The sequence below is a fragment of the Ornithorhynchus anatinus genome, chromosome 1, assembly GCF_004115215.2.
Source record: "Ornithorhynchus anatinus isolate Pmale09 chromosome 1, mOrnAna1.pri.v4, whole genome shotgun sequence".
NCBI classification, from domain to species: domain Eukaryota; kingdom Metazoa; phylum Chordata; class Mammalia; order Monotremata; family Ornithorhynchidae; genus Ornithorhynchus; species Ornithorhynchus anatinus.
In genome coordinates, this window is record NC_041728.1 from 110,168,917 (window position 1) to 110,182,908 (window position 13,992).

Sequence of the window (13,992 nt, forward strand, 5' to 3'; positions counted from 1 at the left end):
GGCTCACAGTTTAAGAGTCGGGCTGAGCAGGGGGTATATCTCTCTTTTACAGATGAGAAAAATGACGCGCAGAGAGGCTAAGTGACTTGTTCGAGGTCACACAGCAGGCACGTGGTGGAGCCAAGACAAGGACCCAAACTTCCTGATTTCCAGGCCTGTGATTTTTCCATTTGACCAAGCTGCTACCGATTATGGTGATCATATTATTATTATTATTATTGTTGTCATTATTATTATTATTATACTAGATCCCAGAGACAGACTTCCAGGAAAAGTAAGTTTGGAAGGCTGTCCCTTTTTTTAAGTGGTATTTATCAAGCATTTACTCTGTGCCAGGAACTGTACTAAATGCTGGGATAGATACAAGCAAATCAGGTTTGGACACAGTCCACATCAATCATTCAGTCAGTCAATCATATTTATTGAGTGCTTACTGTGCACAGAGCACTGTACTAAGCTTTTGGGAGAGTACAATATAACAATAAACAGAAATTTCCTGCCCACAAAAAGCTTGCCATCTAGAAGGGGAGCCCCCCCCCCCCCAGAATGTGTCTCTTACATTCTTACATTGAACTCTCCCAAGAGCTTAGTACAGTGTTCTGCACACAATAAATGCTCAATATATGTGATTGATGGATTATTACTTATCTCTAATTATTTTTATTAATTGAATCCACATATCTGGGTAATTTGGATATTTGAGTAAATATAGGCTATCCAACCTTGGTTCAGGATGAAACCATCTTTAATCTTTAATATTATCCCCATGAGGAAATTGGTTCTGACTTGCAGTGTTTAGACAGGTTTCCAGGAATCATAAATGTTGTAATTCTGAGGTTGTGCCTGGACAATAATCTCACTAGTCACTAGGGCTTTCAAGCACTGAAACCACAAAACTGGCTAGAGACTTGCGTTCACATGTCCAACTTCAGCCCGAGCTCTGAATTTAAGTCACGGATAAAGTTACACACTTTTTTCAGGAAGCTTTCCTTTTCTGATTTGGGGGATGAAAATCATGAATTCTGCACTGCGATCTTAAGGGAAAAATTTTTTCCAGGTGCACCTTTTTGTGGTATTTCTGGAATGCTTACTATGTGCCAGGCACTGTACTTAAACAGAATAGAATAGGTACAAGCTAATCAGGTTGGATACTGTCCCTGACCACATAGGGCTCACAGTCTAATTCCCATTTTACAGATGAGGTAGCTGAGGCACAGAGAAATTAAGTGATCTGCCCAAGGTCACAGAGCAGACAAGTGGCGGAGTGTCGCCCAGGCCATAATAATAATAACAATAATAATAATGATACTTGTTAAGCGCTTACTATGTGCCAAGCACTGTTCTAAGCATTGGGGTAGTTACGAGGTAATCAGGTTGCCCTTCGTGGGGCTCACAGTCTCAATCCCCATTTTACAGATGAGGTAACTGAGGCACAGAGAAGTTAAGTGGCTTGCCAAGGTCACACAGCAGACAAGAGGTAGAGCCGGGATTAGAAAGCACATTTTTCCATTAATCACACTGCTTCTACAAGCCCAGATTGTGGCCTCACTGTCTTGGTAGACTTTACTTATATAATTTGCCTTTTAAGTAAGCCTGATTTGAGTACTGGAATATGCAAGATTGGGGATTTACCTGATGGATGAGGTAGAGGTCTAGGGCACGTGCAGTCCTCACCCTGCTCCGTCTCTGAAATCTCACATTCCCTCCTGCCCTCAAGACATCTATCCTTGGCTGTCCTGCCAACACCTCAACTCAAAATGTCCAAAACTCAACTGCTTACCTTCCCCCCAAACACTGTCCTCTCCCTGTCTTTCCCATCACTGAAGACAACACCACTATTCTTCCTGTCTCACAAGCCCATAGCCTTGGCGTCGTTACACCAGCATATTCAGTCATCAAATCCTGTCCATTTTATCTTCACAACTTTGCTATAATCTGCCTTTTCCTCTACTACAGTGCTACTCCACTGATCCAAGCACTTATCCTATCCCTCGTTGACTACTGCATCTGCCTCCTTGCTGACCTACATCATTCTGCTGCATGGATCATTTTTCTAATCCTTCAGTCCTTGTGTCCCCACTCCTCAAAAACCTGCAATGGCTGACCATCCCACTCTGTGTAACGGAGACTCCTTACCATTGTTTTAAAGAACTCAATCAGCTCCCTCCCTCCTACCTCACCTCACTACTCTCCTGTTTCAGCCCAGCCCATTCACTTCACTCCTCTAGTACCAGTTACTTCCTCTAGTACCAGTTACTCACTGTCTCCTGATCTCATCTATCTTGCCAAAGACCCCTTTCCCACATCTTCCCTCTACCCTGGAATTCTCTCCCCTTCCATATATGCCAGACCTCCTTACTCCCCAACTTCAAAACATCCAAGATGCCATCTCCAATTAATCCCTTTTTTCTCCCAGCTCGCTTGCTCTCTCTTCTGCATCATCTATGCACTTGATATGTGCCCCACCCTCAACCCTAGAAAACTTATCTAGATATCTTTAAAATATATGTTTTGTTATTTATTTATATTGATGTCTGTCTCCCCCTCTAAACCGTAAGCTTGTTGTGGGCAGAGACCGTGGAGGGGGCGGGAACATGTCTGCCAATTCAGTTATACTCTCTAAATAGCGTGGCTCAGTGGAAAGAGCACGGGCTTTGGAGTCAGGGCTCATGAGTTCGAATCCCAGCTCTGCCACTTGTCGGCTGTGTGACTGTGGGCAAGTCACTTCACTTCTCTGCGCCTCAGTTCCCTCATCTGTAAAATGGGGATTAAGACTGTGAGCCCCACGTGGGACAATCTGATTCCCCTATGTCTACCCCAGCGCTTAGAACAGTGCTCGGCACATAGTAAGCGCTTAACAAATACCAACATTATTAAATGCTTAGTACAGTGCTTTGCACATAGTAAGTACTCAATAATTCAAAGTGAAATCTATGCATGAATCAACAATGATTCGTATTCCAGTTGGCTTAGACTCTACCTCGCTCCTGAATCTTATGCTCTTTTCTAAGATTTTCTTATGGGAGCTCCCAGAGTTGAATTCCAAGGTGTTGAAGAAATGTTTCTGCTGGGTTTGTTACTAGTGGAAAGAAGGAAAAGTCTTCTTTTGCAGGAACAGCAAAAGGTGCATCTCTTCAATCAGAATATTTCCAAAAGGTGACCCTACTTAAATTCCAGCCACCTGTTGGTGTTAATACTTATAATCATTCATTCATTCATTCAATAGTATTTATTGAGCGCTTACTATGTGCAGAGCACTGAACTAAGCGCTTGGAATATACAAATCGGCAACAGATAGAGACAGTCCCTGCCCTTTGATGGGCTTACAGTCTAATCGGGGGAGACAAGAACAATGGCAATAAATAGAGTCAAGGGGAAGAACACCTCATTAAAACAATGACAAATAAATAGAATCAGGGTGATGCACATCTCATTAAACAGAATAAATATCAGTCAATGATATTTATCAAAGGTATTTACTGAGCATTTATTATGTGCAGATCTGAGGATTTGGGAAAGAATAGTACCACAGTACATAAGTAGAGATGGTAGACACGTTCCCTGCCAACAAGGTGCTAGTTCACCAGGGCTAAAATTCAATTTTCTCAAGGAAATCTGAAAGTAGTGGTGGCATTTTGTATGCTGGTGACAAACTGCCATTTACCTTTTCATATTCTTCCCGACATATAAATGTGTATTGGAGAGTCAACTGTTCTGAAGTACCATTTAGATTCTGAAATATAGGTGGTTGTAGTAAAATTCCACTTAGAATGTCTTTGCTGTGGTTTTAATCTACTTTCCTACAGTTCTCCAATATTCATCTTTTCTGGGTAAATTAGACAATAAGTAAATTAGGCAGTTTTACCTCAGCACTTCGTAGGAAAATGTCCCCATAAGTGGTCAGACATATAAATTACTCTAGGCTTTTTGAGTTAGTAGTGCTATTTGCATGCCATGCAAGTCAAGTTGAGATAACCATAAGCAGCTGCATTCTGAGTCAGAATCATTCAGCACATCGCAGCCAGAGTGTTCAATCAGAGGTACAAGATGTCCAACCCAATGGTAAGTGGCAATATATTTGATGTGATTTAGAGTTTAGTTGCCTGCTTAGACCTGGAGATGAGGCACTTTGGGAGATAAATCTGTGATCACTGAACTTTATTTTTATGACAGTGTTTCATCCCTCAGTGTCAATAACTAGCTGCAAAGCAACTGAAGAATCTGAAGGTAGTTGTCTGCTTTTTCTAACTTTAATGTGTGATCTTCTTCATCCAAATCCCATTCTTTGTTTCTTAAAATTAGCTAAATTGGCTCAGCTCAGCTAGCATATCAGTAGTTTTAAGTCCTCTTAATCAGAGGGTGGAATAAATTCAATAACTATCATCAGGGAGGAATACAGAGTTCCTCTTTACAGTTAATCATAATGACATTTACTTTAAGTAGATGACTTTGCAATTGCTCTCTTATCAAGGAACTGTAGAAAAGGTTTTCCCAATCATCATTTTTCCCTTCCTTCTTGTTAAATGATCAATTCCAGCTTAGAGTTATGTCAGAAAAAAGAACAGAGCAAAACGTTTCAGATGAAAACTAGACCAAAAGTAATTGGCACCATTCCAGTTTTCAGAGGTTTCCTGAAACTGAAGTCCCGGATCAAGGTTAATAATCTGGATCTTGTAAATAACGATGTCAAAGGTAACTAACAAAGTGTTTGAGGTGAACCTGAGGCGATCACCTGAGGTAGCTGAACAAAACTACTATTTTAATCTTGTGGTTTGAGCCACCAACTGAAAATGAGAGTATGATACAGTTTTTGATTGCCTAAGAATAAATTTTGGGAATTTGCTGTATAAAAAGAACTTTCAAAACCACGAGCACTGAGAGAAAATAAGAGAGGAAATTGCATGTCTGTTTGTAATATTTGCTCCCCAGACATTTGAAAACAGATGAAACAGTATAGGGTTTCCACAAATTAAAAATTAACTAAATGAATTAGAGAAATAAGCTCATCATATGTAAATCTGGTTTTAGATGATTGTTATCCCCTTGTAGAATTTCATTTTTCAAGGATCCTATTTGTAAGGCTTGATGTAAAAAATATTTGTAACTGAAGTATGAGACTGTTATTTGCCACATTACCCTTCAAACCTATCTTTTTAGAGTGCAATACCCAAAGGGATAAGTAGAATATTGTTGCTTTTTTGTACTTTTAAAAATCATTCCATGAATTATGTAAATATGCTCCATGGCATTGGAACAAAGCTTAGAAATTTAATGAATACAATTAATAACAATCCCTCTTTCTTCCCCATGTCTTTCTTAACAGTCTTACATACATTAGAAGGAAATGGCCCTAAAAAGTATAACTTTTCCTTGAAATCATTATTTCTATTTAATTAATATAGAAACACCAATCATATGGAAATGAAGTTGATAAGACCCATCCCTCTTAGTAAATATACCCATTAGAAAAAAGAGCAATTTGCCATTAATAGTTCTGAGGACAAAACTGAAATTTCTGGAGTCTGGGTGGTCCCTTTAAACTAATTTTTGTTAAAAAAAAATTCCAAGGCCAGTGTTTGCTAAGTAGTGAACTGAAAACCTTAGTTATGAGAATACTCCAAATAAGTTGTCGGACTGATAACACCAATGGGTCAGCTTTTAAATTAACCATTGAACAAATTAAAGGGAGCAAAAACTGAAAAATAATGCCTTCTAAGAAATGAGATAGAAGTAGTCTTTAGAATTCCAGCATAATTGGGTACCTGAAAACATGCCTAAGCCAAAGCGTAAGTGGAATCAATTTTTTCACTGGAACAATATTATAAATTGAGGGTTGGGTAGGGAATGTGTCTGTTACAATGTCATATTGTACTCTCCCGTGCTTAGTACATTGCTCTGCATACAGTAAGTGAAGTAACTGACTGACTCTAATTCTAATCCTCTCACTGTGCCTCGATCTCGTCGATCTCGCCGCTGACTCCTAGACCATGTCCTGCCTCTGGCCTGGAGCACCCTCCCTCCTCAAATCTGACACACAATTACTCTCCCCCGACTTCAGAGCCTTGAAAGCACATCTCCAAGATTCCTTTCCTGAGTAGGCCCCTTTCCTATTCTCATTGATTCATTCATTTTATCACATTTATTGAGCGCTTACTGTATGCAAAGCACTGAACTAAGCACTTGGGAGAGTGCAGTATAAGAAAACAGACACATTCCTGTACATAATGCGCTCACAGACTAGATGGGGAGACAGACATTGGTAAAAATAAATAAATACAATAAATTACAGATACATCGACAGATATATACATATGTGCTGTGGGGATGGGAGGAAGAATGAATGAAGGGGCAAGTAAGAGCATTACAGATGGGAGGGGGAGAAGAGAAGAGGAGGGCTTAGTCAGGGAAGGCTTCTTGGAAGACATGTGCCTTCTTCCATTCCCTTATGCATCGCCCTGACTTGCTTCCTTTGTTCATTCCCTGCCCCAGCCCCACAGCTCTTATGTACATACCTGTAATTCATATATTTATATTAATGTCTGTCTCACCCCCAACTAGACCGTAAGCTAATTGTAGGTAGGGAATGTGTCCGTTCATTGTCATATTGTACTCTCCCAAGTGCTTAGTACAGTGTTCTGCGCACAGTTAGCACTCGATAAATACTACTGAACGAATGATTGAATGATTGGTTCCTGAACCCAGATCAGATAGCCTGTTTTGCCATCATTCCTCAGAATTGTGCACTCAATCAATTTTATGTGCCTCCTTATACCTACATTAATAAATTTATGACAATTCAAAGAGGCTATTTGATAGAATAGCCAAATTCCTGTTGGGAGCAAATGTGCCTATCAAGTATGCTGTATTGTATTCTCCCAAGTGATTAGTACAGTGCCCTTCACACAGTAACATTTCAATGAAGACCATTGATTGATTGATTGGAAGTAAAATAAACTTGTCTACCAGTCCAGGGACTCCACTTAGAAATCAAGTAACCACAACAGCCTCCCCAATCTTTGTTTCTTCTTCTCTGCCTTCCTCCAACTCCTGCTTTAAACTGTCTCAGCTCAGGGGCCTAGAATTCTAGCATGCGGCTAACCCAGTCAGACATCTATCCTCCAATCTGGGAGAATGTTCCAGACTCAAAGCAGACAATCTGGTAGGTTAAACCCATAGCATTCTTTGCCTGGATTATCAAGGACAGCTTTGTGCAAGGTGACCAGACATGTCTCAAGATGGATAGTCACTATTTTTGAGACTCTTTTTGCCTCCCACCTGTCCTCATTTTTATTAAGTGTGGTTCCTCAAGAAGCTCCAGTGGCTGCCATTAATATACTAATAATAACTGTGCTATTTGTTAAACGCTTACTGTGTGCCAGGCAGTGTTCTAAGCACTGGGGTGGACACAAGAAAATCGAGTTGGGCACAGCCCATTTCCCACATGGGGCTCACAGTCTTAATCTCCATTTTACAGATGAGAAAACAGAGGAATGGAGCAGTGAAGTGACTTGCCCAAGGTCACACAGCAGACAAATGGAAGAGCTGTGACTAGAACCCACAACCTTCTGACTCCCAGACTTTTGCTCTATCCACTAGACCATACTCCTTCCCATCCACTTCGATATCAAACAGGAAAGCCTTGCCATTGGGTTTAAAGCACTCAAACATCTTGCCCTAGCTTAACTCATTTTACTAATCTCCTTTTACCACCCAACTCTCACATTCTGCTCCTCTAGCTGCAGCTGAGTTATCTAACACTTGATCTGTGAGCTTTGGACAGTTGATATTCACCCCACCTCTAACCCACAGCACTTTTCCTTTAAATTATATATTATAAATAGATTATTCATTTTGATGTCTGTCTCCACTACTAGAATGTAAGCTGGTTATGGGCAGGGAATGCGTCTGATAATTCTGCTTTATTGTAGCTTCCCAAAGTATTATATACAGTGCTCTGTACATAAGAGCTCAATAAAAGTGACTGATTGATTGATTGAAGGGACCAGGCAGTGGCATGGCAGAAGGGAAGGGGTTGTATTCTACTCTCCCAAGTCTTAGTCCAGTGCTCTAAACACAGTAAGCACTCAAATATGATTAATTTATTGATTGATTGGGGAGTGGAGAAAGTCAGTAAGTCCATTGTATTTATTACTGGGTGCTTAGAATTGTACTAAATAGTTGAGAGTACAATATAACAATATAATATACACATTCTCTGCTCACAAGGAATTACAGTCTAAAGGGGGAGACTGCTATCAATATAAACAAGTGAAATTCCATACATGTGCTTACGTGTTGTGGGGCTGGGAGAGGGGAAGAACAAAGAGAGCAGGTCAGGGTGACGCAGAAGGAAGTGGGAGAAGAGGAAATAAGGGATTAGTCAGGGAAGGCCTCTTGGAGAAGATGTGGCTTCAATAAAGCTTAGAAGTCGGAGAGACTAATTGTCTATCAGATATGAAGAGGAAGGGTGTTCCAGATCAGAGGCAAGACTTGGGGGGGAGCTTGGCCACAAGATAGGCGGAATCGAGGTAGAGTGAGAAATTTGGCATTAGAGGAAAGAAGTATATGGGGTAGGTTGTAGTAGAGCAGCTAGGAGAGGTAGGAGGGGGCAAGGTGACTGAGTGTCTTTAAGCAGATGGTAAAGAGATTTGTTTTGATGTGAAGGTGGATGGAAAACCACTGGAGGTTCTTGAGGAGTGGGGAAACATGGCCTGAATGATTTTGTAGAAAAATGATCTGGGCAGCAGAGTGAACTAGGACTGGAGTGGGAAGAAACAGGAAGCAAGGAGGTCAGCAAGGAGATTGATACTGTAATCCAAGTGAGATAGGATTAGCACTTGGATTAACATGGTAGCTATTTGGATGGAGAGGAAAGGGAGGAGTTTAACAATATTGTGACGGTAGAACTGCCAGGATTTAGTGCTGGATTGAATATGTGGGTTGAATGAGAGAAAGGAGTCAAGAAATACACCAAGGTTTCAGGCTTGAAGGACAGGAAGGATGGTGCTGCCATCTACAATGATAGGAAAGTGACGGGGAGGACAGAATTTTGGTAGGCAGATAAGGAGTTCTTTTTTAGACACGTTAAGTTTTGGGTGACACCAGAACACCCAAGTGGAGATGTCTTGAAGACAGGAGGCAATGCAAGACTGCAGAGAGGGAGAGAGATCAGGCCTGGAAACCTTGGAGTGAATGAATTTTCCAAGCGAGTGGGTGCAGATGGAGAGTAGAAGAGGACCCAGAACTGAACACTGAGGGTTCCCACAGGGGGTGGGAAGCAGAGAAAGAAGCTACTCATTACCCCTTCTCTTTACTTCTTCACCCCCACCAGCACCATCACCACTACAAATAAATCCACCCTTCTTTAGGTCGGTCCTTGGTGTCGAGGGTATGGTTACTTCTGATTACCCGACTCCACCAGTGTCCAGTTCCTAGCTGCCCACTCCCCACCCCCGGAGCTGCATCCCTGGAGCAGCAGCCTAGATGAAGACTTTTCTATCTTTTGCAAACTCTTTTGACAGCAAGCTTTCATGTCAGGTGCTTGTACGCATTGGTTCCCTACTAGGATCCTTAAGTCAGATTTAGGTTTCAGATGAAATTAACAATGGAATTTCTTTTTTTTTTGGTTTATGTCATCTTCCGCAGCGAGATTTACATCTATATAAGCAGCCTGAAACAATCGATAGAAAATTGAGAAGGATGACCTCTTCCCTTCCTAAATCCAGGAAGGATTACTTATGGGAAGGGGATGTGTCTTTTTTATTGTACTCTCTCAAGACCCTTGTCAGTACTCTACACAGAGTAAGAGCTCCCAAAATACCAATGATAGATGTAAGCCGTTCCACCACGCTGCTTCTGTATACTCTAGGCCATTCTGCTTCTCAGATCTACATTTACCAGTTGACCCGACTATATGATGCATAGAGAAGCAGCATGATGTAGCAGATAGAACATAGGCCTGGGAGTCAGAAGGTTGTGGGTTCTAATCCCCGGTGACCATTTGTCTGCTGAGTGACCCTGTGCAAGTTACTTAAATTCTCTGAGCCTCGGTTATCTGTAAAATGAAGATCAGGATTGGGAGCTCCACTTGGGAAAAGGACTGTGTCCAATACAATTTGTTTGTACCCACCCAACTCTTAGTACAATGCCTGGAACATAGTAAGTGCTTAACAAATACCAAAATTATTATATTCAGTTTCTGCATGATCATAATGCTAGGAGCTCATTATATGAAAGTTGAATCGGTGGATTATCTGCATTCCTGAGCTTTTTTTCTTCTGTTTCTGATTCACTCAGGAGAAGAATGGTACCCGCTGCAACCAGACGGTGGTAGAGACGATCCTGGAAAATTATTACCTGTCTATTATGTACGGGATTGAGTTTGTCATCGGCCTCCTGGGGAACATCACAGTGGTTTGGGGCTACATCTTCTACTTGAAGGACTGGAAAAGTTGCAACATTTATCTCTTCAACCTCTCCTTGTCAGATCTGGCCTTACTCTGTACTCTTCCAATGTTGGTGAGGAGTTATGCCTCGGGAAGCTGGACATACGGAGTCGTTCTCTGCAAAAGCAACAGATATATCCTTCATGCCAACATGTACACGAGCATCCTTTTCCTCACTTTTATTAGTATCGATCGTTATCTTCTGATGAAATATCCTTTCCGTGAACAGTTTCTGCAGAAGAAAGAAGTAGCAATTGTTGCCTCAGTGACCATCTGGATACTGGTAACAATTGAAATCCTGCCAATTCTTCTCATCCTTGAACCAGTTATAACAGAAAACAGCACCGCCTGCCTTGATTACGCAAGTTCCGGCGATCCAAAATGTAACCTCGGCTACAGCCTGTTCCTCACGTTCTTTGGATTCATAATCCCTCTCTTTGTTATGTGCTTTTTCTACCTGAAGATTGTTTTTTTCCTGAAACACAGGAGTCAGCAGATATCATCGGCTCTCCCGCTGGAAAGGCCCCTGACCTTAATCATCATGGCCATGGTCATTTTTTCGGTGCTTTTCACCCCCTACCATGTAATGCGCAATGTGAGGATTGCGTCTCGCTTGGACACCTGGGCTGGAAGTTGCAGTGAACAGTCCACCATCAACTCCTTCTATATTATCACGAGGCCCATTGCCTTTCTAAACAGTGTGATAAACCCAGTTTTCTATTTCCTAATTGGGGACAACTTCAGAGAGATGTTATTAAACAATGTGCAGCAACTCTTCCAGTCGATCAAATCTTTCAGAAGATGAGGTACCCAAGTCATTTCATTCCCCTTGGGGTTCTCCTTTTTCTACCAAAAGATGCACCTGGCTCTGAAGAGATCCCCACAAACCACCTGATGATTTTCACCAAGAGGTTTTAAGATAGATGACTACTATACAGCTAGCCAATAAATCGAGGTGTGAGAAAAACAGAGGACTTAAAATGGACCTGCAGACATATTTTGTTGCTGTATTTGTGTTTTACTAAGAACAGACTCTAGGAGTCCCAGGCCCTGAAAGGGATGTGGACCTTTGTCTTTTCTGATTCTGCTGGTAAGATGAGAGCACAGCACTCCGGAATTTATGCAGATGACTGTTTGATCCACATTTTGATCACTGGTGAATATCATCAGAAACGTTTCCATCATCTCTGGTTTTGGACTTGGGACTTTTTTAAAGTGAAGAGTACCATTTGAATTAGTGTAATAAACTGAATCCAGGAAGTACGCATTGGATGGAAAGAACACTGGAAATTAAGGTTGGGAATGGAAACAGTATGGCCTAATGAATAGCCAGAACTCTGGGAGTCAGATGGACCTGGGTTCTAATCCTGACTTCCCCCTTTGTCTTGCTTTGTGAACTTGGACAAGTCACTTCACTTCTCTGTGCCTCAGTTACTTCATCTGTAAAATGAAGATTTGGACCGTGAGCCCTACGTGGAATATGGACTGTGTCCAACCTAATTAACTTACACCTACCCCAGCAGCTTAGAACAGTGTCTGGCACATAGTAATAACTTAACAAATACCATTAACAATTGGAAAGAGGCAGATGCTGTGAATGCCTTTTCTTTGAAAGGACAAAGTAGATGAGCCAGCATCACTTTTGCATAATTCATTTCAAAGATTTAATTAGTTTTTGGGAAACGGCTTCCAATGACTTGTACTATATAGTCTGATCTTCTCAAAGAATACACCTGTCACTTCCTCCCAAATGAACACAGGCATCACGAAATAACTTGTCTTGGAAAGTTCCAGGATTTTGTTGAGGAGGAGTGGAAGATGTTCCTTGATATCCAACTCTAAGGTCATTGTTCTGAAACGGTAAAGAGCCTGTAGGTAAAAGATGTATTTGACCCATTTATAGAGATTATGTATATAAGCATATCCATAGAAATAAAAAAAGGTGCTGTACAAAGCCCTGTCTAACTATGGGTTTGCAGGGGATATGGCAGGGTCCGCGGATCCGCAAAGTAGTCTCTCTGTCTTGAACCCCCTTTCTTCACAATTCCTTGACTCTTTTGCAAGACAGGTATTGGTTGGCCAGAAACTCCTTATGTCAGATTTTTCTGATAACACTCTATATTTACGGTCCTGGAGGGCAGGGATCGTGCTCTCAGGAGCTCTTTGACTTTGCTCTTCACACAGCAAGGACTCAGTGTTAACATTGAACGACTGATTGATTGATTGATTAGCTTCGGGGTGGCTCTGTATAGTAGAAAAATACTGCGCTTCATATTTTGTGGGAGACCTTTTGAGACTCACACCAGCCACAGTACAGTGGCCCTCTTTGGAACAAGAAGCAGCAAATCCAGAGGGGCCAAGACTCCCACCCTCTAGACTGTAAGCTCGGTGTGGGCAGGGATTGTCCATTGCCAAATTGTATTTTCCCTTAGTACAGTGCTCTGCACAAAGTAAACACTCAATAAATACAATTAAATGCATGAATGAATAAATGAACTGCCAGCCCCGAGTCCCATTAAGCCCGACACGGATTTAGAACTTTGTCATTATCCTTTGAGCTTGAAGATGACAGTGGGAAAGCATCACCCATCATGGGTGTAAATATGGCTGGAAAATCAATCGCTGGAAACAACTTGGTCTAATGGAAAAAATGTGAGCTTGGAAGTCTGAGGACCTGGGTTCTAATCTAGACTCTGCCACTTGTCTGCTGTGTGACCTGGGGTGAGTCACTTCACCTCTCTGTGCCTCATTTACTTCATCTGTCAAATGGGGATTAACAGTGTGAGCCCCATGTAGGACAGTGTTCAATCTGATTATTTTCATTCAATCTTATTTACTGGGCACTTACTGTGTGCAAATCACTGTACTTGGATTTACCTCAGCACTTAATACAGTGACTGGCGCCGCCCTTACCTGGTTCTCCTCCTATCTCTCTGGCCACACAGTCTCAGTCTCTTTCGTGGGCTCCTCCTCTGCCTCCAACCCCCTAACTATGGGGGTCCCTCAAGGTTCAGTTCTGGGTCCCCTTCTATTCTCCACCTACACCCACTTCTTTGGAGAACTCATTCACTCATATTAATTAATTAATTCATTCATTCAATTGTATTTATTGAGCACTTACTGTGTGCAGAGCATTGTACTAAGTGCTTCGAAAGTACAATTCAGCAACAAATAGAGACAATCCCTATCTAACAATGGTCTCCTTAAACTACCACTTGTTATGAGGATGATTCCCAAATCTGCATCTCCAGTCCTGATCTCTCACCCTCTCGGCAGTCTTGCAGTGCCTCCTGCCTTCAAGACATCTTTACCTGGAAGTCCTGCTGTTATCTCAAACGTAAAATGTCTAAAACAGAACTCCTTATCTTCTCACCCATAGCCTGTCCTCCCACTTACTTTCCCATTACTGTAGATGGCACCACCACCCTTCCTATCTCATAAGCCTGTATTCTCACATTATCCTTGACTCCTCTCTCACTAAATCCTGATGGTTTGAACCTCACAACATCACTAAAATCTGCCCTTTCCTCTCCATCCAAACTGCTCT

The 13,992-nt window shown here is 41.7% G+C and overlaps 1 protein-coding gene across 1 annotated transcript; it reads left to right on the plus strand.

The window, feature by feature from the left end:
- Positions 1 to 109: 109 nt before the first annotated feature.
- LOC100080119 (succinate receptor 1-like) lies at positions 110 to 11,767 on the plus strand. The gene is made up of 2 exons (XM_029071324.1): positions 110 to 194; positions 10,297 to 11,767. Exons 1-2 carry the CDS (start codon positions 192 to 194, stop codon positions 11,248 to 11,250), a joined length of 957 nt encoding a protein of 318 aa, XP_028927157.1. The 5' UTR covers positions 110 to 191; the 3' UTR covers positions 11,251 to 11,767.
- Positions 11,768 to 13,992: the final 2,225 nt, after the last annotated feature.